The sequence below is a fragment of the Terrapene carolina genome, unplaced genomic scaffold, assembly GCF_002925995.2.
Source record: "Terrapene carolina triunguis isolate 2854851 unplaced genomic scaffold, T_m_triunguis-2.0 Scaffold23, whole genome shotgun sequence".
NCBI lineage: Eukaryota > Metazoa > Chordata > Testudines > Emydidae > Terrapene > Terrapene triunguis.
The window spans coordinates 19,038,629-19,059,826 of record NW_020664374.1 but is presented as its reverse complement, the minus strand read 5'-3'; the positions used below and the strand labels follow the sequence as shown (position 1 = coordinate 19,059,826).

Below are 21,198 nucleotides of genomic sequence, written 5' to 3'. Positions count from 1 at the left end.
ATTGTAGATTTTGATGTGTATTCAAAGCACTGTGTACTCTACATCAAGCCCTTTTGGTTTCTATAGGTATGTCTGTACTGCAGCTGTAAGGTGTAATTCCCAGCTCGGGTAGATGTACACATGCTAGGTGTGCTTGAGCTGCGTGCTAAAAATAGTAGCATGGCCGTGGTGGGATGGATAGCAGTTCAGGCGAGCCACCTGGAGTACATACCTAAGACTTTATGGGGGAAGACTAGCTCAGTGGTTTGAGCATTGGCCTGCTAAAAAGGGTTGTGAGTTCAATCCTTGAGGGGGCCATTTAGGGATCTGGAGCAAAAATCTGTCTGGGGATTGGTCCTGCTTTGAGCAGGGGGTTGGACTAGATGACCTCCTGAGGTCCCTTCCAACCCTGGTATTCTATGATTCTATCTCAGATGGGATTATACTCTGATGGCCAGCCTGAGCTACCACCCATGCCACTGCAGTCACACAGCTATTTTTAGCTTGCTAGCTCGAGCACAGCTAGTGCGTGTTCATCTACCTGAGCTGGGAATTATGCCTCCCAGCTGCAGTACAGACATATAACCTGTGCCATTCTGATATTGAATTCTTTAGCAAACTGGGAACTCTGTGGAAGCTTTGAGAGGACCAGATGAATTGGTTGGAAAGTCCCAGCCACATCTTGGTGTAGGCACCCAGTCTGGTTTGGGTTGTGGGGACAGAGGATTCTTCTCCCTACAGCCCTCCATGATTTTTGAAGGAAGTGAACAACTAAGGAATGATGAAAGGGGTTGGTCTCAGGAGGTGCCTCAGTGTCTTGGTACATGATTTGGGTCACTTGTGCATTAGTATGAATTGGCTACTGACCTGATGGCTGGCTGGCTGCCCTGGTGTGGTTTGCCAAAGTGGGCCCTTGTGATCTCTTGCTATAATGGCATAGGGGTAGGCAAATGGGACTTGCTTTCCCTCAGATTCAGCATTCTCCTTTCTGGCAATAGTAGTAACTGATGATGATAACATTTTAGCCATTTACTACTTTGTTTACTAAGCGTGTGTGTCTCTGTCTCTTCCCAGGCTGATGGGAAAACTTATTTTTAAATAGACCAAACGCTGTATTGAATGTATGGATTTTGTCTGTTGTCCAAATTTAATTCCATTTTTTTATTTTAAATTCTGTAAAATAAGAATCAGCTTGGAAATGAGTTTTGTTTTTGTTTTTAGCTATTTTTTCCCCTGCCCCTCATTACAGATGTTGCAGTAGTGGATATGAGTGATGTTTCCAGACAGCCATCACTCTTCTACCATCTTGGAGTGCGTGAAAGCTTTGACATGGCCAATAATGTTATACTCTACCATGATACCGATGCTGACACTGCGCTGTCACTTAAGGTAAGGTCCTCACTTCAAAATCCATTTTAATACAGATGTTGCAAATGTAGAGCCTCATCCTGCAAACACTTGTGCATCTTGGAAGCTTTACCCCTGTGCATAGCCATGTTGACTACTTAACAAAATGGGAGTATTTGTGTTTCTAAAATGACATGCAGGCATGTTTATAGGCTCATAATATGGTAATTGTTTTACTTCAAACTGCTAGCCATGGAAACAAGTGTGTAGTTCTGATTTTCATTAGTTCAGTCACAAGTAAGGTTTGTTTCTTTCTCTTGACTGTTGTAAGTATGCTGTAAAAAGATTTTAGGATTTTTGTTTAATAATGACACATTTCATTTGATTTAGGCCCATATTTTACCATACTTTTATTATTAGTCAGCATACTCATCTCCATTACTATAGGTTTGCTTTGTATTTCCTAGAGGCTGAGTGGGTGAAACTATATGCACACACACACTCATAAAAATTCATCTGCTGTTGCTGTGGGGTGAAGATAAGAGAAGTGTCATCACAAAAGCTTTTTATAAGCTTGTCATTTAATTTTATATTAGAGCAATAAATGTTATTACACTTTAAGCACTCTGTCTGGCCATGGATAGACTGCCCTGGACACAAATCATAACTCACGGCTACTTCTGTCTGTTTCAGCAGAATAGAGGCAGACATCCTCTTCTGTGCAGCAGATTATCCCTACCTTCACATCCTTTGTCACAGAGTCATAGAGTTTAAGACCAGAAGAGACGACTAGACCATCTACTCTGTCCACCTGTATGTCACGGGCCACCAACCCCACCCAGCACCCACACACTAAACCCAACAATGGAAATGAGACCAAAGTAAATGAGATCAAAAGAAGACTGGACTAATATTTGCCACAGGCAGAGAATCGGAGGGCCCAAGTTGCACTAGTGCTCAAGGCTGTGGCAATGGCAGGGAAATGATTACTTGAGAGAGATACAGATAATCCTGGCCAGTGACATGCATCCATGTGCTGCAGAACAATGAGAAAAAAACCCATGTCACTGCAAATCTGATTGGGGGAAGTTCCTTCTGAATCCACATATGGTGATCAGTTAGGCCCTGAGTATGTCAGCAAGAACCAGCCAGCCAAGCATCTGAGAAAGAGAATGCTCGGTGCCATATCAGAGCCATGGCCCTCCCTCCCCAGTGTCCTATCTCCAGCCTTTGCCATCCCTCATGCTTCAGAGGAAGGAGATTAAAAAAAATCTCCCAGAATACATTGGAGTGGGGAAGGGAAATCCCTTCCTGACCCTTACCAGTGGCTGGCTGAAACCCTGAAGCATGGGCATTAGAAACAGAAGACACAAACTACACTGAGCTCCAGGGTTGTTGAGCCCTGCCCCTCACCATCACAAACAACCTCATTTTACAATTGCACTCATGAATTTGTCCAGCTCTCTCTGAAAACTAATTAAGTTGTTTGCCCCGACAGCTGCTATTGGGAGACTGTCCCAGAACCTTACCTGTCTCATGGTTAGAAACCTTCTGCTAATTTCCAGCGTGAATTTATTCATGGCCAGTTTATATCTATTCTTGTTCCAATATTGTCCTTTAGCTTTAATGGCTCTTTGTTCTCCCTGATATTTACCCCCCTATAGATACTTCTGTATCTAAGAGAGCATTCATAATCCCCTCTCAACCTTTTTTTTTGTGAGACTAAACAAACCAAGCTCTTCCAGTGTCCTCTGATAAGATAGGCCCTCCATTCTCCTGATCTTCCTAATAGCTCTTCTCTGCACCTGTTCTAGTTTAAACTCATCTTTCTTGAATTGTGGTAGGTAAATCAGCTTCTGTAACAGATGACTGGAGGCTAGCTAATGTGACTCCAATTTTTTAAAAAGACTCCAGAGGCAATCCTAGAAATTAGAGGCTAGTAAGCCTAACTTCAGTACCAGGAAAATTTCTTGAAACTACTATAAAGAACAGAATTACCGGACACAAATGAATACACTTTGTTGAGGAAGAGTCAGCATGGCTTTTGTAAAGGGAAATCATGTCTCACCAATCTGTTAGAATTCTTTGAGGGGATCAACAAACATGTGGACAAAGGTGATCTAGTGAATATAGTGTTCTGGGATTTTCAGAAAGCCTTTAACAAGGTCTCTCACCAAAGGCTCTTAAGCAAAGTAAGCAGTCATGGGATAAAAGGGAAGGTTCTCTCATAGATCTGTTACTGATTAAAAGACAGGAAACAACAGGTAGGAAGAAATGGTCAGTTTTCAGAATGGAGAGAGGTAAATAGCAATGTCCCCCAGGGGTCTGTACTGGGACTAGTGCTGTTCAACATATTCATAAATGATCTGGAAAAAGGGGTAAACAGTGAGGTGGCAAAATTTGCAGATGATACAAAACTACTCAAGATAGTTAAGTCCAAAGTAGACTGAAAAGAGTTACAAAGGGATCTCCCAAAACTGGGTGACGGGGCAGCAAAATGGCAGATGAAATTCAGTGTTGATGAATGCAAATTAATGCACATTGGAAAAATTAATCCCAACTATACAAATAAAATGATGGGACTAAATTAGCTATTACCACACAAGAAAGAGATCTTGGAGTCATTGTGGAGAGTTCTCTGAAATCATCCATTCTATGTGTGGAGGCAGTCAAAAAAGCTAACAATGTTAGGAACCATTAGGAAAAGGATAGATAATAAGACAGAAAATATCATAATGTCACTATATAAATCCATGGTACGCCCACATCTTGAATACTGCGTGCAGTTCTGGTCACCCCATCTCAAATAAGTTATATTAGAAATGAAAAAGATACAGAGAAGGGCAATCAAAATGATTAGAGGTATGGAACGGCTTCCATATGAGGAGTGATTAAAAAGACTAGGACTATTCAGCTTGGAAAAGAGATGACTAAGGGGGGGATATGATAGAGGTCTATAAAATCATGACTGGTGAGGAGAAAGTAAACAGGGCCGCCCAGAGGATTCAGGGGGCCTGGGGTCTTCAGCGGCGGGGGGCCCCCTGCTGCCGAATTGCCGCCGAAGTCCCAGCGCTTCGGCAGCGGGTCTCGGGGCAGAAGGACCCACTGCCGCGGGTCTTCAGAGCACTTCGGCGGTGGGTCCTGGGGCGGAAGGACCCCCCCACCGCCGAATTGCCGCCAAAGACCTGGAGTGAAAGAAGCTCTGGGGGCCCGGGCCCCACGAGAGTTTTCCAGGCCTCCGGAGCGAGTGAAGGACCCCACTCCAGGGGCCCCAAAAAACTCTCGTGGGGGCCCCTGCGGGGCTCGGGGCCTGGGGCATATCGCCCCGCTTCCCTCCCCCCCCCCCCGGGCAGCCCTGAAAGTAAATAAGGAAGTGTTATTTACTCCTTCACATAACACAGAAACCAGGGGTCACCTAATTAAATTAATAGACAGCAGGTTTAAAACAAAGAAAAGGAAGTATTGCTTCACACAACACAGTCAACCTGTCTCATTGCTAGGGAATGTTGTGAAGGACAAAAATATAACTGGGTTACAAAAAGACATAGGCCAGGTCTACACTACATACTTGAGTATAACTACGTTACTCACAGGTGTGAAAATCCATATCCCCGAGCAATGTAGTTATACCGACTTTAATCCCTGATGTAGACAGAGCCAACATAGCTACCACCTCTCGTGGAGATGGAGTTATTAAGCCAGCGTGAAAGCTCTCTCCCATTGGCTTAGAGTGTCTTCACCAGCAGCACTGCAGCGGTGCCGCTGCACTGATGCAAGTTTGTAGTGTAGACCTGCCCTCAGATAAGTTCATGGAGGGTAGGTCCATCAATGGCTGTTAGCCAAGATGATCAGGGATGCAACCCCATGCTCTGTGGGTCCTGAAGCTCAGACTGGATGACAGGGGATGGTTCTCTTAATAATTACCCGTTCTCCTCATTCCCTCTGAAGCATTTGGCATTGGCCACTGTCAGAAGACAGGATCCTGGCCTTAGATGGACCATTGGACTGACCCACTATGGCTTCTTATGGTGACCAGAATTGTATACAATACTCCAGATCATGTCTTATCAATGCCTTGTATGATGGCATCAGTACTTCCATGCCTTGCTCTTCTCCTGTCTTGATTACTATAACCTCCTTTTCACCTGCTCTGCTTTTCACTTCTTCCCACTCCACTACTGTGCAAAAAGCCATTGCTAAATTCTACTTATTGTCATAACATTCTAACCATATTGAGCACCGAACGTGAGGTTCTTCATTATCTTTTTGTCTCTTCTCAAATCAGATTCTGTCTCATTGTCCTCTTCTTCCCCTCCCAACTTAGACTCAGAACCTTTCCCAGTCCTTCTTTCATCTTTTTTCTACACTCTCAAGCCATCTCTTATTCTCCTTCCACTTGTCCATCAAGCATGCTTTTTCTTTCCTTCTGGTACCTCCTTGAAAACAATGTCCTCTAGAAAGCCTTCCTTGGTTCTCATGGCAGCCTCCCTCATGTGAAATGTTATGCTTTTTTTTTTTTTATTTAGGCCTGGTGTTCCACGGGGGGGGGGGGGGGGGAGAGAATCGATCTAAGTTATGCAACTTAGTCGACGTACTTAGATCGTCTTACTGCTGAGTTGACTGCTGCTGCCCCGACGACTCTGTCTGCGCCTCTCGCAGCGGTGGAGTACAGGGGTTGACGGAGAGCGCTCGGGGCTCAATTTATCGCATCTAGACTAGACGCGATAAATCGATCCCTGCTGGATTGATCGCTGCCCGCCGATCTGGCGGGTGGGGTCTACATACCCTTAGTTTGTACCTTTACTGAGGCAGGAAATATGACTTACTCAGTCTGTAAAGCAACATGTACACTGATAGGGCTATGCAAATTATTTTTATTGAAAATAATAATCCAGACAAATGTTCCTAAACTTTTCCTTGATCTTTGTTTTCCAGGACATGGTATCTCAGAAAAACACAGTAAGTATTAAATACTGATTTTTTTTTTTTAACATAATGTGAGGATGCCACAAATGATTTAATTTGAAGTGTCTAACATGAAAAATACCCCTCGGTATTGCATAAGTGGGTTTGCCAAGTCATGCAGTAGTTGCTATAATGTAATCAAGAAGGCTACTTTGTTTAGGTGCAGTGTAAATTACTGTAAATCATGCTGACTTCCTCTCCAAAGCATGTTGTTGGTGACAGTTTCAGAAAGTAGTTTATTTTTGTGACTGCTGGGAAGATGTACAAAATAGATTTTATTTGACTACATGACCCTGGAGGTCTGGTGGAAAAGCTTGAGAGAGATTTTAACTATCATTATGTATTGTAGATGGACAACCAAGACAGCACATTTAAAAATTTTTGTTTGTTTTTTGTTTTTTTGCTGGGGTGCATTTTAAATTCCAGGAAACATATAGAGAGAGATTCATGATTCTTACAAAAGACTTGTGGTTGGAAAAGCTTGGTTCTCAAAACAAAGTTATTAGTATTACATATTCTTAATACCAACTAAAACTAAACAGACCAGAAAACCAGTCCAAAATAAAACATATTTTTGGATGTTTTAGTTCTATGCATCATTATATATGTAGACTCATATTAAAGGATGATTTAGCTCCTTCAGCAGTTACATAGCTTATTATACTTCAGATCACATAAAAGTGGCCATTTACAATTTAATACCGTACTTTCTAAAGTTGAGAACTGACTTAATTTGTACAAAGCTGAAACCTTCCTTTCTCACTTTTTGTTTCCATTTGCACATACACCTAAAACTTGTATTCTATTTTGCATCTACAGAGCAAGAATAAAGACATGAACTTGTTATTTTGTTGTTTGAAAACAAGCAGTTTTAAAACTTTAATTGGAGTTACAGGTTAACTTTGGTAACTTTAACACACTGTGTAGATAAAAAAGCTGCTGTGTAGACCAATACATATAGGGCTAGATTAGACTAAGGGTATGTCTACACTCAGCCGCTAGTTTGGCGGCTGGGAATCGAAGTTCTGGGTTCGACTTATCGCGTCTTGTCTGGACGCGATAAGTCGAACCAGGAAGTGATCGCCGTCGACTGCGGTACTCCAGCTATACGAGAGGAGTACTGCGGCGTCGACGGGGGAGCCTGCCTGCCGTGTGTGGACCGAGGTAAGTTCGAACTAAGGTACTTCGACTTCAGCTACGTTATTCATGTAGCTGAAGTTGCGTACCTTAGTTCGAATTGGGGGGTAAGTGTAGACCAGGCCTAAGTAAACATGAGTAAGGGATGTAAGGCCCTCAACCCATTTGCTTGGCCTGCCTGGTAAGGCCTATTTTAGCTCCAGATGTGGTATGGAGTATGCCCACCACTATCTCTGAATATGCTCCTTGCAAACAAGGGTAAGGGGTATGGGTGGTATGGGTGGTGGAACGTTGCTTCTGAACCCCACCTACCCTCTAGCTGACCTAAGTAGCTGGCTAGGTGCTAGGAGGAGAAATAAACTGACCTTTTCCAGAGCTACACTCACTGCATCTCTACCCAAAGCAAGAGAGGAGCAGAGGAAACGTGATTGAGTCACAGTTTCCCCTAGGGGTTGCTCTTGGGACAGAGCAGTTATGTGCTGCCCCTTCATTCAGGACTGATCACAAAAGCACCATCCAGCCTATAGTAACTCCTGACACCTTTTACTGAAGTGTTTACTGGCATTTTTTTTGGTAAAATGCCATTAGAGAGAGTTACTAGTTTTAAGTACCAAACATGTATTCTTGACTTTTGGGTGGGGGGAGCGTAGAGGGGAAATATAGCTTGCTTGAAATTTTGATAGTAGATAGATTATATTTAAATTTATTTCCTTAATTTGTTATCTCTGATCAGTTTTATCTGAGATTACTGTGGCAATGTTGTTAAATTAACAAACTAATTACACTAGATCAAAGTTTTATAACTAAGCTGAAATTACTGTCTCTCTGCATAAACAAGAGTCTGTTTTCCCCCCCTCCAGAAGTAACTGCATGCTGTAGACAAGACTGCGTTTTATCACTGTTACAATATTCTACCAATGCTTCATTTGAAGCTTTTGGATAAGGAGGGTCACTTCACTCCTTGGATAATTACAGTGTCAGTGTAAATGTAAATGTAAATCAAGTGAAGTGAACTGATAATTAGCCCTTTAGGTTTAAATGGCAAATATTTACATTAGAATTAATGCTGCTGCTGTGGTGTTTGTTTTTTGTTTTTGTTTTCTGGTTTAATTGTTCTCCATTGGGGAAACCCCAACACAAATGGGCTGTGCTTTCTGTCAGGCAGTAGAGATCAGTAGGGGAAAGACTACTTCCCATCCCTGCCCTGAGCCATGGAGAATCTGCAGAGCTGCTACTGCAGTCTTAAGGCAGTAGTGATGCCTGCGACCCATTATGCTTTGTTGGGGGAAGAGGACAACTGAAACTGTCCCTAGCTACATCATCCCTTTTTCCTGGCAGTGCAAAAGCAATCCCCTGTGTGGTGTACGCTAGGTGCAGAGCCACTGTGCAGAATCCTTGCCTTTAAGGACTTAATATTTTAGTGTTGCCCTTTATTCTGGAAATCTCAAATCCCATAAAAAGGGCAAAGAAAATCACAGTGTAGAACAGTAGTTGAAACCCATAAAGATGTAGAGTAGATGTCAAATGTTTCCTTTACATTGATTGTTTCTTCATTCTAAATAAATAAGTAAACCTAGAAAAATGATTAATATTTTCCCTTTAAGGAAAATGTAAATCATTATACTAATTCCGCTTCAGGGAAAAAGGGAGTGGAGAGAAAGTTGAAATAAACGGAGAATGCTACATTGCAAACAGTTCAGCAGTTATTTGGGACTTGGCCTGGGTCCATAGCTGAAGTGTGAAAACCACAGAGCAGCTCTGTAAGGCTGAGTGATAAGATTGCAACATAGATTTAATAACTTATTTGAAAAGTATAAGGGTGGGAAAACTGGGGATGTACTTCCAACATCAGTAATGAAATATTTTGAGATAAGATTGGGATAAGAATCTGTTCTATTTGACTTCCCCCAAAGCAAGCAATTAAAATTCTGTGTTGCTAATTTACTGCCCCACTGAGATGTTTAAAGCATGCAGTCTACAATTGGGAGCTCAGTTCCCAAGACAGAATTGCCCTAGCGTGTAACTAAAGGTCAAAATTCTCTATGTCCCTTCCATTAGGTGGTTCTTTTTGTGTGGAACTGATTGTAGCCTTAAAGGCAGTCAGCTGCTTATTTCACTCAGAGATGATGTAGGCACAGCTCTACTGTTTCTGTCAAAGTAGTTATTTATAAAATAAATCACAAATATCCAGCCTTGTGGAACAGTCTCATCTTCATCTCTCTGTTACCATGAAGCAATGAAGGTTTGGGAGCTGGCTTGAGGATATATTCTTGGACTTGTAGAGAGTGTTTATGGGGATAATGTATTTATCCTTAGAGGGCAAGGATAAACTTGTGTGTTTTATTAGGCTTCCTAACTTCTCTTCTCCAAATCACAACTGGTTGATTGTACGAGTGCAACTTCAGAAAAACATGAAAACCAGAGCTGGTCAAAAACTTGACTTTTCACAATTTTTTTTTGTAACAAATTTGTCATTTTTTTGGATGAAGAATCGAAAGTCAGAAAATTTCTACTAGATTTAATGAAAACGAAGGCACAGGATCTAGAAAACACAAGACATAGGAAGAAGTGGGATTAAGCCATTTTTAAAGATTTCTAGAATCAAGGGGCAGATGGACAGTGCTTTCCAGAATAGTTTTGGCCCTGACTGCCCATCCTTCATGATATATGTAAATAAAATGTCAGGGTGGTTAAGCACTGGTACAAATTGCCTAGGGAGGTTGTGGAATTTCCATCACTAGAGGTTTTAAAGACAAGTTAGACCAGGGGTAGGCAACCTATGGCACGCGTGCCAAAGGTGGCACGCAAGCTGATTTTCAGTGGCATTCACACTGCCCGGGTCCTGGCCACCAGTCTGGGGGGGCTCTACATTTTAATTTAATTTTAAATGAAGCTTCTTAAACATTTTAAAAACCTTATTTACTTTACATACAACAATAGTTTAGTTATATATAATAGACTTATAGAAAGAGACCTTCTAAAAACGTTAAAATGTATTACTGGCACGCGAAACCTTAAATTAGAGTGAATAAATGAAGACTCGGCACACCACTTCTGAAAGATTGCCGACCCCTGGGTTAGACAAACACCTGTCATGAATGGTCTAGTTATTACTTAGTCCTTCCTTGAGTGTTGGGGACTGCACTACATGACCTATTGAGGTCTCTTCCAGTTGTACACGTCTATGATAGTGGGACGCATTTGGTTTATTTGAAAGGAAGTGAGGGGTGGTGAGTTAGGTACAGCCCACCCTGGAAAGTAATCACAAAATCTTAGAAATGTCAGACTGGAAGAGACCTTGAGAGGTCATCAAGTCAAGCTCCCTGTGCTGAGGCAGGACCAAATAAGTCTATACCATCCCTGACAGGTGTTTGTCCAACCTGTTATTAAAAATCTCTAGTGATGGGGATTCCACAATCTCCTTTGGAAGCCTATGCCAGAGTTTAACTCCCCTTATAATTAGAAAGTTTTTTCTTAATATCTAATCTAAATCTTTCTTCCTGCAGATTAAACCCATTATGTCTTGTTCTACCTTTAGTGGACATGGAGAACAATTGATCATTGTCCTCTTTATAACCGCCCTTAACATATTTGTGATCGGGTCCCTTCTCAGTCTTCTCTTCTCAAAACTAAACATGCCCAGTTTTTTTTATCCTTTCCTCATAGGTCAGGTTTTCTAAACCTTCTGGACTCTTTCCAATTTGTCCACATCTTTCCTAAAGTGTGGTGCCCAGAATTGAACACAATTCTTCAACTCAGGCCTTGCCTGAGTTGTGCTAAGTAGAGAGGGACAATCACCTCCAGTCAGGGGTGAAAGTAACTTAAGGGACTTACCGGTACGCAGGGCGGCTGGGGTCCTGAGCAAGGTTGGGGGGCGGCTCTGGGCCCCTGGAAGGGGCAGGGCCTTGGGCACAAGGGGCGGGGCTGAGGCCAGACTCCCCCAGCCAGCCCTTCAGCACTACCGGGCCCGTGCCGCCGCCGGCGATTTAAAAGGCCCGGGGCTCCCGGCTGCCGCTAGCGCTACCCCGGGGCTCTGGCGGCAATTTAAAGGGCCTGGGGCTCTGGTTGCTGGTGCGGTAGTGATGGCTGGAAGCCCTGGGCCCTTTAAATCATTGCTGGAGCCCCGTGGCAGCGGCGGCGGCCAGGAGCCCCGGGGCTCTGGCGGCAATTTAAAGGGCCAGGGGCTTCTGCCACGGCCAGAAGCCCCGGGCCCTTTTAAATTGCCAGGCCCTGGGGAACCTGCCCCTTTTGCCCCAGCCCCACCCACCCCCATCAGCAGCCATGCCAGTACAGTCAGTTTTGTACCGGCTTTTACCGGTGTACCGGACCGGCTTACTTTCACTTCTGCCTCGAGTGTCTTACATACAACACTCTTGTGAATACATCCCAGAATGATATTAGCCTTTTTTGCAACTGCATCACATTAATTCACATTCAATTTGTTATCCAATATAAACCACAGATTCTTTTCAGTAGTACTACAGCTTAGCCAGTTATTTCCCATTTTGTAGTTGTGTATTTGAGTTTTCCTTCCTAAGCTGTAGTACTTTGCACTTGTGTCTATTGAATTTCATTTTGTTGATTTCAGACCAATTCTCTAATTTGTCAAAGTCATTTTGAACTCTAATCCTGTCCTCTAAAGTGCTTGCAACCCCTTCCAACTTGGTGTCATCCACACATTTTATAAGCATACTCTCTATTCCATTATCCAAGTCATTAATGAAAATATTGACTAGTACCAGACCCAGGACTGACTCCTGCAGGACCCTACTAGACACACGCTTCCATTTTGACTCTGAACCATTGATAACTACTCTGTGAGTATGCTCTTTCTAACAGATGTGCTCCCACTTTATAGTAATTTCATCTAGACTGCATTTTCCTAGTTCTCTTATGAGAATGTCATTTGGGACTGTGTCAGAAGCCTTACTAAAATCAAGATATATCATGTCTACAGCTTCCCTCCATCCAGTAGGCTAGTTACTCTGTTGAAGATGGAAGTTAGGTCAGTTTGGCATGATTTGTTCTTGACAAATCCATATTGGCTATTCCTTATAGTCGTATTCTCCCGAAGAAGCTTACAAACAGATAATAACGAGGACAAAAATAGAACACGGAGATAATAGAAGGGAAATAATTAAACTGATTTTTCCTTAAATTGGTGGTTTTCTAATGATTTAGAATTAACGATCTGATTTTAATACTTTGTATATATTAAATATGAAAAATATTAATGCAAGATAAGGCTATATATTTAACAGTAAAGAGTTCTAGAAATGCAAAAGGTAAAGTTTTAATTGGCACACATTAGTTTACCTCCATTGTATATATGTTGTTGTATGTAGTTAATTACAGTGTTCATGTAATAATCTAACTAGTGATTGTATATAAGACTTCCCTGAAAGCATGTCAGTGATAAAACAAGAACATATGCTGACAAACTTGTCTCTGTAGTATTGTAGTTATACTATAATTTCTGTAAACTTCCTTGAGTTTAAAGATTATATATAAACTTGCTGTATGTGTGTTTTCATCTTCTGTTGTATCTCTTTCTAATAATTTCTCTCTTCATGTGTCCTATGTCTGTCTGTCTCCCCTTTTTTTTTATTATTTGTATACTTCCATATTCTTTATTTTTCCATGCTGTTCCATTTCAATTTGGAGCTGGCTGCAGTTGCCAACCACAAAGCTTTTCTTCGGGTTCAAGTGCCTCCTGAGTACCGCAGTGGTTATGTGATAGGCAAAGTATGTATTACTTTCTATTCTGCTTTCTGGCTGAATAAAAGTAATTTTAGAATTATTTTATTACTGTGCCTTTCCAATTGTATTTATTTAAGGATATTTTAAAAATAATACTGGGCTGGCTCTTATTTTTCAGGCAACTGTTATCTTGGAATAGATGTTATTTTGAAATTATATCCTGTAGCCTAGGGATACATTGTGTTTTATTAAAAAGAAAGCCACGCCCTGCATTTTAAAAAAATATATTTTAAATATATATTCAGACCTTTAAGATGAAGTACTGGATATAAAGTACTCTAATTTTGCTGGGAAATCAGTCACACACAACAATTTTCTGTGGTGTCCAGTCTGTCATATTTTTCTGCGTTGTTGAAAATTATCTTGATCCTTAAGACAACTTATTAATTTAACTCCCTGAGTGTGTTCAGACAGGCAATGTGTTTAGAAGCATCCAAATTTGTCTAATGAATTGGGTTTGTTCTTTGTTGTCCAGTTGTATGGGTTAAACCATATTGAGAGAGTCTTTTACATGTTATCTTAAATACTCTTAGGACTTGTCTACACGGGAAACTGCATAGCTCTAGCAGCATAATTCTACCACCATAACTATGCCAGTATAACACCCCATGTGGATACTCTGATATCAAAATAAAAGTAATTTAAGGTATGTGTGTGTGGGGGGGGGGGGGTATAATTACTTTGTGTGCAGGGACTGAGCAATTATTTTAAGGTTGGTCGTATTAGCACAAGTTTGCTACTCACTGTTGTTATCCTCACCTAGCTCCAAGGACCCATTGTGCTTAGCACAGTACAAACATGTAGTAAAAGACAGTCGCTTTCCCTAAGAGTTTACAATCCTAGTTTAAGACAAATCATGACAGATTGGTGAAACATACAAATGGGAGGAGGGAGAATGGGATAACAGTAATATAAGCATATTTTTTTCATAGCCTAGCTGTGTGCACAATTTGTAGATGTAGAATTTTTTTTTTAATAATGGTGATATATAAGCAGATCAGTAGCCGTAGTCTTAAATTGCAGCCTGTCTAACCACTAGTATGCTATGGGCATCACAGTAAAAATAGGGCAGTCAGAGGCCCTATGCACACCAGGACACATCTCCTCAACCCCAGGAGTAACAAGGGTTCCCTCCCTCCCTGGAGAAACAGAGTTGAGAGGAGAGGCCCCTCCAGTACTTACCATAACAGCCAGGGTGTATCTGAGTGGGTGGATGGATCAGGACTTCTGCACTCCTCTCCTCCTGCCACATTGAGTCCTCTCCTAGGATGGTGTCGGCACCTCTTCCCTCCCCTTCCCAAGATCATGAGGTCTTGGAGATAACAGCCAAGTTAGGTGTTAAAACCTCTCTGAGCTATTGGTCCAGACTTATGGGGTCATCACTGCATTAGTTACACTCAGGTCTTGTTTTCAAGCTTCCCCCCACTAGAAGGGCTAGAAGCTTCTTAGTTTATTTTTCAACAAAAGCTGAGATTCTGGTGTAAGTACACGACTTCAGGAGCTGAAGCCCTGAAGCATGGGCCTAATGTTCCTATGCTTTACCCAGTGCTGAATAGAAGTGAGTACGAAGGAGGTTAAGTCGTGGTCTTGCAGATGTTTTGTGGGGCAGTGATTTACACATAAGTAGGGCCCTACCAAATTCGTGGCCATGAAAAATGCATCACGGACGATGAAATTTGGTCTCCCCCTGTGAAATCTGGTCTTTTGTGTGCTTTTACCCTACACTATACAGATTTCACAGGGGAAAACAGCGTTTCTCAAATTGGGGGTGCTGACCCAAAAAGGAGTTGTAGGGGGGGTCATGGTGTTGCCACCCTTACTTCTGCGCTGCCATCAGAGCTGAGCAGCTGGAGAGCTGCGCCTGCTGGCCGGGAGCCCAGTTCTGAAGCCAGAGCCACCACCAGCGCAGAAGTAAGGGTGGTATGGTATGGTATTGCCACCCTTATTTCTGCGCTGGTGGTGGTGGTGGCTCTGCCTTCAGAGCTGGGCTCCCGGCCAGCAGGTGCAGCTCTCCAGCTGCTCAGCTCTGATGGCAGCGCTGCCACCACCAGCAGCACAGAAGTAAAGTTAGCAGTACCGCAACCCCCTACAATAACCTTGCAACCCCCCCACAACTCCTTTTGGGGTCACAACCCCTACAATTACAACTGTGAAATTTAAGATATTTAAATAGCTGAAATAATGAAATTTACTATTTTAAAATCCTATGACCGTGAAATTGACCAAAATGGACCGTGAATTTGGACTGTGAATTTTAGTGGAATTTGGACCATGAATTTGGAAATAGGGCCCTACACATATGGAAGAAGGGTTGAAGCTGCTTGTGGGAGAAACAGACAAGCAGATGGCTGAGACTTTTATCGTTGGCCGAGCAAAGGGGAAGGCTGATAAGATAATAGAGAGGGATAGGTAGGATGGAGCTGAACTGTGAAAGACTTTGAAGGCAATCTTGTATTTGTTGCAATGAATAAGGAGGGGAGGGACCGAAAAAGGCCAGGAAGATTGTTTTAGGAATAGCATTTTGAACAGATTCTTCAAACTGCAAGTTTTTGATCAGAAAAGAAACCCAGAACTGAATCTTGTATTGAGTTTGAAATGACTTTTCACTCTCTTCCATATCAGGCTATATGCTTAATGTTAGAGGTGTTTTAGAGGAAGTCTTTTTACACCCATCTTATTTGCAGTTTATCTATGGATATCTTAAAAGATGTTTGGCTTCCAATAATAGATATCTTCTTCCCCCTTGACTCCAAAAACTGTAAATAAAATGGTTCTCTATTACCATCTCTTTTGATCACTGATTCCTGCAAGGTGCTGTTCTGGGGCATGGCCTAAATTGATGAATGAGTATGAGGCAGCTAGTTCATGCTGTACTTGGAAAAAATTTAAAGTGTTGCTTGTTGGGTGGGGGCAGGGCTGGCTCTAGCGTTTTTGCCACCCCAAGCAGAGAAGAGAAAAAAAAAAAAAAAAAAAAGCCGCGATCACAAGTGGTGGCAGCTCTAGCACCGCTTCATTCTACGGCGGCAATTTGGCGGCAGGTCCTTTGCTTGGAGAGGGAGTGACGGCCCCGCTGCCGAATTGCCGCCGGACGTGCTGCCCCCCTCTTCATTGGCTGCCCCAGGTACCTGCTTGCTATGCTGGTGCCTGGAGCCGGCCCTGGGTGAGGGAAGGCTTTTGGAAGATCTTGTTTATTTGGAAATTGCCGTGTTTGTTGATGACTGTGGATTGATAGGCCCTTCATGTGAGGACTCTTCATTTTTTTACTGAGAGCTGAACGTGGAAACCCATGTTTCATTGATGGGCAGATATAGCTCTCTCCCACCTGCCTCCCCCCAAAATCTTTTGACGTTGTGACCTTTTCTTCTGGAGATAGACCTTGCTGCTGTAATCTGTCTTTGTCATCTATAAAGACAATTTTTAAAATTTCAGTAATTTTTTTGTTATGGTATTAGTATTAACAATGTGTCCTATTGAGGGCTACATTTGAAAACCACTTATAATTTGTAACTCTTGCAGAATGCAGTAGCACAGATTCATTGAGTCCTGTAATATGCACTGGCCATCTGTTAACCAGTGAACATGCTTCAAATACTTTTGTTTGATTTTGAAAACCTTAAATAATAGAGGACTAATTCACTGGGGAGGGAAGGGGACGTGTTTTCATCTTGATTCCTTTATGTCAATAGAGATTAGTTGGTTTGGAATTACTGGCTGTCCCGAGGCACCTATTTGAGAAGACTGGAGGGAGGTCAATGTTGTTGCGGTCTTGTAGCTTTGGAAAGGCCTTAATCCTTAACCTATAGGTCATTTTTTCACTGGGAAAAAAGAAGTTAAAATCCTAGTGAAGGCAGGGCTGACAACTGTGATTTTAACACTAGTGAGCCGCTACTATTAAACCCCTGGTTCCCTGTAGACTTTAACTTGACCTGTTAACTCATGTGATCATAGGTGCTGGAACCCCTGGCTTGACGTGGTTTCCATCATGTACAGGGTTTACAGTTTGGTTCAATGGCTCTCAGCACCCCCACTATACACAATGTTCCAACGCCCCTTCAGGAGATGACTGTGGCTGCCTAGTCGCCATTAAGATTTTAATTCTAGCTACATAACTAGAGTGAGTGAGTTAATAACCCCCCTTTTTGTTCTTCACTGAAGATACACCCACATTGTGCCAAAATATAGCAATGGCATCCTTCCAGCAAAAGATTGTAAAACTTATTATTGTTTAGAGGTGGATTTTGGGGTTCATTTCACTGATGATTCTAATATCTCCTTCTTGAGCTGAGTTGTCTTTGTTTAGATTGTTTTTAGTTATATTCTGGTAGGCCACCTACATACCTCAATTGAAATAATAAATTTTAATTTCTATCATGTTTTTAAAAGTGCTATGAAAAATTGATGTATAAATACTAAGAATTATTCCTTAAATCAGTGTATAAGTGCAAGAAAATTATTTCCTTATAGTACACTTACACTGTAATTGAATAATAATTCTGTACTTATTCCTTAACAACTTTATTTTAAGTTCTTAAAATGTATCATTTCTAACTGCGAATACTTATTTTGCTTGTATTTTAGATTAGAAATATTTCAAACTAATTCAGATAGCTAATAACTTTAGATTATCTAAATGTTGATATACAGGTATTAATACCTTGTGCAGGTATTAATTTTATTTATCTTGCACAAGTAGAGCTATAAGTTTGGCAGGCAGATACTGACCCTCTTTGAATCACTGAGTAATAGCACATGCATTTGCTGCACATGTGGCAAAAGAGTTAGATTCACAAGACTGTTTCCTTTAGACTTTTACAAAGTACTCTCACTGATGCCAATAGGAGTTCCAGTTGGTGGGACAATCATAGAATATGGCTCCAGGATCAGCTCTTACACTAGTGAGCACTTACTTATGAATGGCAGTGAAGTGTTCACCTGCATGAATAAAATCTATATATCATAGGGCTGGAAAAGATTACTGGAATCATCTAGTTCATGCACCCTTGCTTTCTCTCTGTTATTCCTTCTACTTTCTTACTGAGTGTTTTCTTGAATACCTCTCATGATAGTGCTTCCCCTACTAGCTCGGGTAGTTGAAATTCTTGATTGTTCTAACTGCTAAGAAATTTCTTTCCTAATGTCCAATTGTATTTATTTTTTTCATTTAATTTTAGGCCACGACAGCTTATTTTGCAATACATTTAAATACGAATTAAATCTCAAAAATAATTTGCACAATAAAGCTATTACATCATTCTGTTCCTTGCTCTTCCTAAATCATCTTGCTGCTCTTCACTTCCTCTCTACTAAACAACTTCTGCATTTCACTGACTGGTGAAATGATGATTCTCTGCTGCATAGAGGGCAATTTCCTGCTCATGTTACTAATGCAAGTAATTCTATTAAAATCCGAAGGACCGTTCCTGTGATGAAAGTGAGGACATTGGGCCCATAGAGGAAAAATTCCCATTGACTTCAATGGGCTTTTGATCCGTCCTATAGCTTATAAAGTGGCATGGGGTCATTTGCAGTAAAGGGGCTATGTAATGTAAAACATGCAACATCATTGCGTTTCTGGTAGCAATAATGAGAGTAATCAGAGTTTAAATCTTTCCTGATTTGATATGTCACCAACTTAGGTTCCAATCCTGCAACTGACTCCATGCAAGTGGACCCCTGCGCTCATGCATCTAGTTACAGGATCAGGATACTCTTTGTCAAGGTGGAATGTTTCCCTTAGGTCATATAAGCATATGACCTGAGTTTGAGTCTGGATTTTTTTAATATATTTTCTATAGAAACAAAATAAAGTCAAACTATTGTAGTTCCTCAAACCACCCCTTTGAATACAGTGGCATGTGTGTGCCACGCGTATCACCTGTACTTAGTAATGCTTTTCGGTATTAACCAAGGTGTCCTGGTAAATCGCTGCCACCTGCTCACAGCAGGAGCGAGCCTCGTCTCTGCCCACCACCCTCCCCCTTGGCAACACAAGTGCTCCAATCCAGGCTCCACAAGCCCCACTCTTTCCCAATGCAGGCTAGCAATTCACACGCCCCACTTTACTACATTCAAGTGCATAGTTTCTTGTCTTGTGGACACCCGCAGTTTACATGGATCTGCTGCCTCCGTGGAAGCAGTGTATCTCAGTTCACCGGTTTCGCCTCAGTTCAACACTCTTCTTAGGACAAGGTGTCTATAGTAAAAACAAATTTAAGTTTATTTAACAGAGCTTGAGAGAAAGATGCAAAATAAAAGCAAGTAAAAGGGTTTGGAAACATAATGTTACAGGTAAAAGAAAAACAAACTGCAATCAATAGCCTATACTTATTAACAAGTTACCTTCCTAGACAGGAAAGTATTTCTCATCCAGTGGTCCATCCTTGCAGCACTTGTCCAGTCCAGAAAGCTGGGATCCACCTTTCATGAGACGCTCTCAATGGCACAGTGCCTCTCCCATAATGAATAACACCTTTGCCCTTTCTTCTTCCCCTATACAGTTACCGACTGTTGTATCTTAGCCCAAGGGGGTCCCCTAACGAGAGACTTTTCTTGGGGATTCTTTTGTCTTGGTAAACACTCAGGCTTGCATCTGGTCCAGACAGTAAATCCAGGGCTTGGGTTGGCTCCATGGATGGCCCTTTTTCTCATTGTTGATTGAGTCAGATCTGAGACTCCTCCATCTCAAGTGGCAAGTTTCACTTTCAACCATTTTGGAATACAATAGCCTACATGTTTCATAACTCTAAAATGGTTTCCCATACAAACACCTCACAATAATCATGACATTCAGCTAGTTCTTAGCTCTCAGCAGATACCACACATGATCCCCGTCAGTGCAATATTGAGAAGATGGTCAGACACAGGGGTAATATACCTGCCTGGGCATGTCTGTGTCACACTTACCCGGTAGCTCCAACTGAGTTTGGGTATGTAGCAGGGCACTGCAGAGCCCCTCTTTGCTCCTGCCCCTGCTGTGCTGACAAAGTCACTCGGAAACCCTGGGGTTCAGTAACCACTGGTGTCATTTATTTACAGGTTAGGCTCCCACCATCTTTTCACCATACACAGCTTGGGTTCTAGAGTCTTCACCCAGGAAGGAGGAGCTATCACCCTGCTTCCATTCCCTCCCACCTCCCTCCCAGCCTTTTAGATAATCCCAGGCTAATTGGGCAGGCAGCTGTCTTCCATTCACCAATTAGATGCAGGTTTTCTCTAGCCAGCTCCAATGTACTTCCCTTCATGGGAGTTGGCATGACAGAGGGATGAGTCAGCAGGCTGTGAACAGTGACCAGGCAGCTTCTTAAATGAAAGTATTGTTTAATTTTGACAGTAGGGACAAAGCATTTAGAGGGCAAGGTATTAAAACAACAGTCTATACACATGTCTATCTTTCTAACCCCAGATGATAGCCTAGGTAGGCTTAACTTTTCAGACCCCATAATGGGTGCCTCTGTCTGTTGCTCACAAAAAACCTATTCCTTCTCTTGAGAGAGAGAGAGAGAGAGACCCCTTTAAAACCCTGCTATACTCCTTTGTTCTTCTATATTCCTGAGGTTTTGGCCGTTCTGGTCAAAACTAGTTTTGCAGGGTAGTTGGGCAGGAGGTAAACTCTTCAAGGCTGAGAGTTTGGACATTGTCACTTAACAACCCTCAGGAGTTTGCTGAGGAATGGCTTATCTTCAGCCATTCTTTTCACAATCTGCTTTTTTTCTTACAGCATCCTGTTAAACTAAACCAATATATTCGTACAGTAAACATTGTGATAACCAGATCAACATATATTATTTATAAATTATTAGAGAGAAGCTCCAATTCTGTCATAATGATCTAAGCCAATCACAAATTTTGGGGAGCCTGGCTGATGATTTATTAACACTTGGGGTTGGCAATACTACATAAGTTGCTTAAGAGGTCATTGGTTGCTTATTCCTCACTTAGAATATCAGTAATTTCTTTGTGACATTAGAATAATTTTCCACAGTGGCTAATTTTGATGAGTCAGAGGGTTTT

General features: G+C 41.9%; 1 protein-coding gene across 1 annotated transcript in view; it reads left to right on the top strand.

Moving 5' to 3' along the window:
- The first annotated feature begins 1,233 nt into the window (after positions 1-1,233).
- Positions 1,234-21,198, top strand: part of LOC112121222 (mitogen-activated protein kinase kinase kinase 15-like) — a 144,520-nt gene continuing 124,555 nt past the window's right edge. Inside the window, exons 1-2 of the mRNA XM_026649799.2 lie at positions 1,234-1,368; positions 6,262-6,285. Of these exons, the coding sequence (XP_026505584.1) occupies positions 1,246-1,368; positions 6,262-6,285 (147 nt within the window). The 5' untranslated portion in view covers positions 1,234-1,245. The remainder of the gene's footprint in view (positions 1,369-6,261; positions 6,286-21,198) is intronic.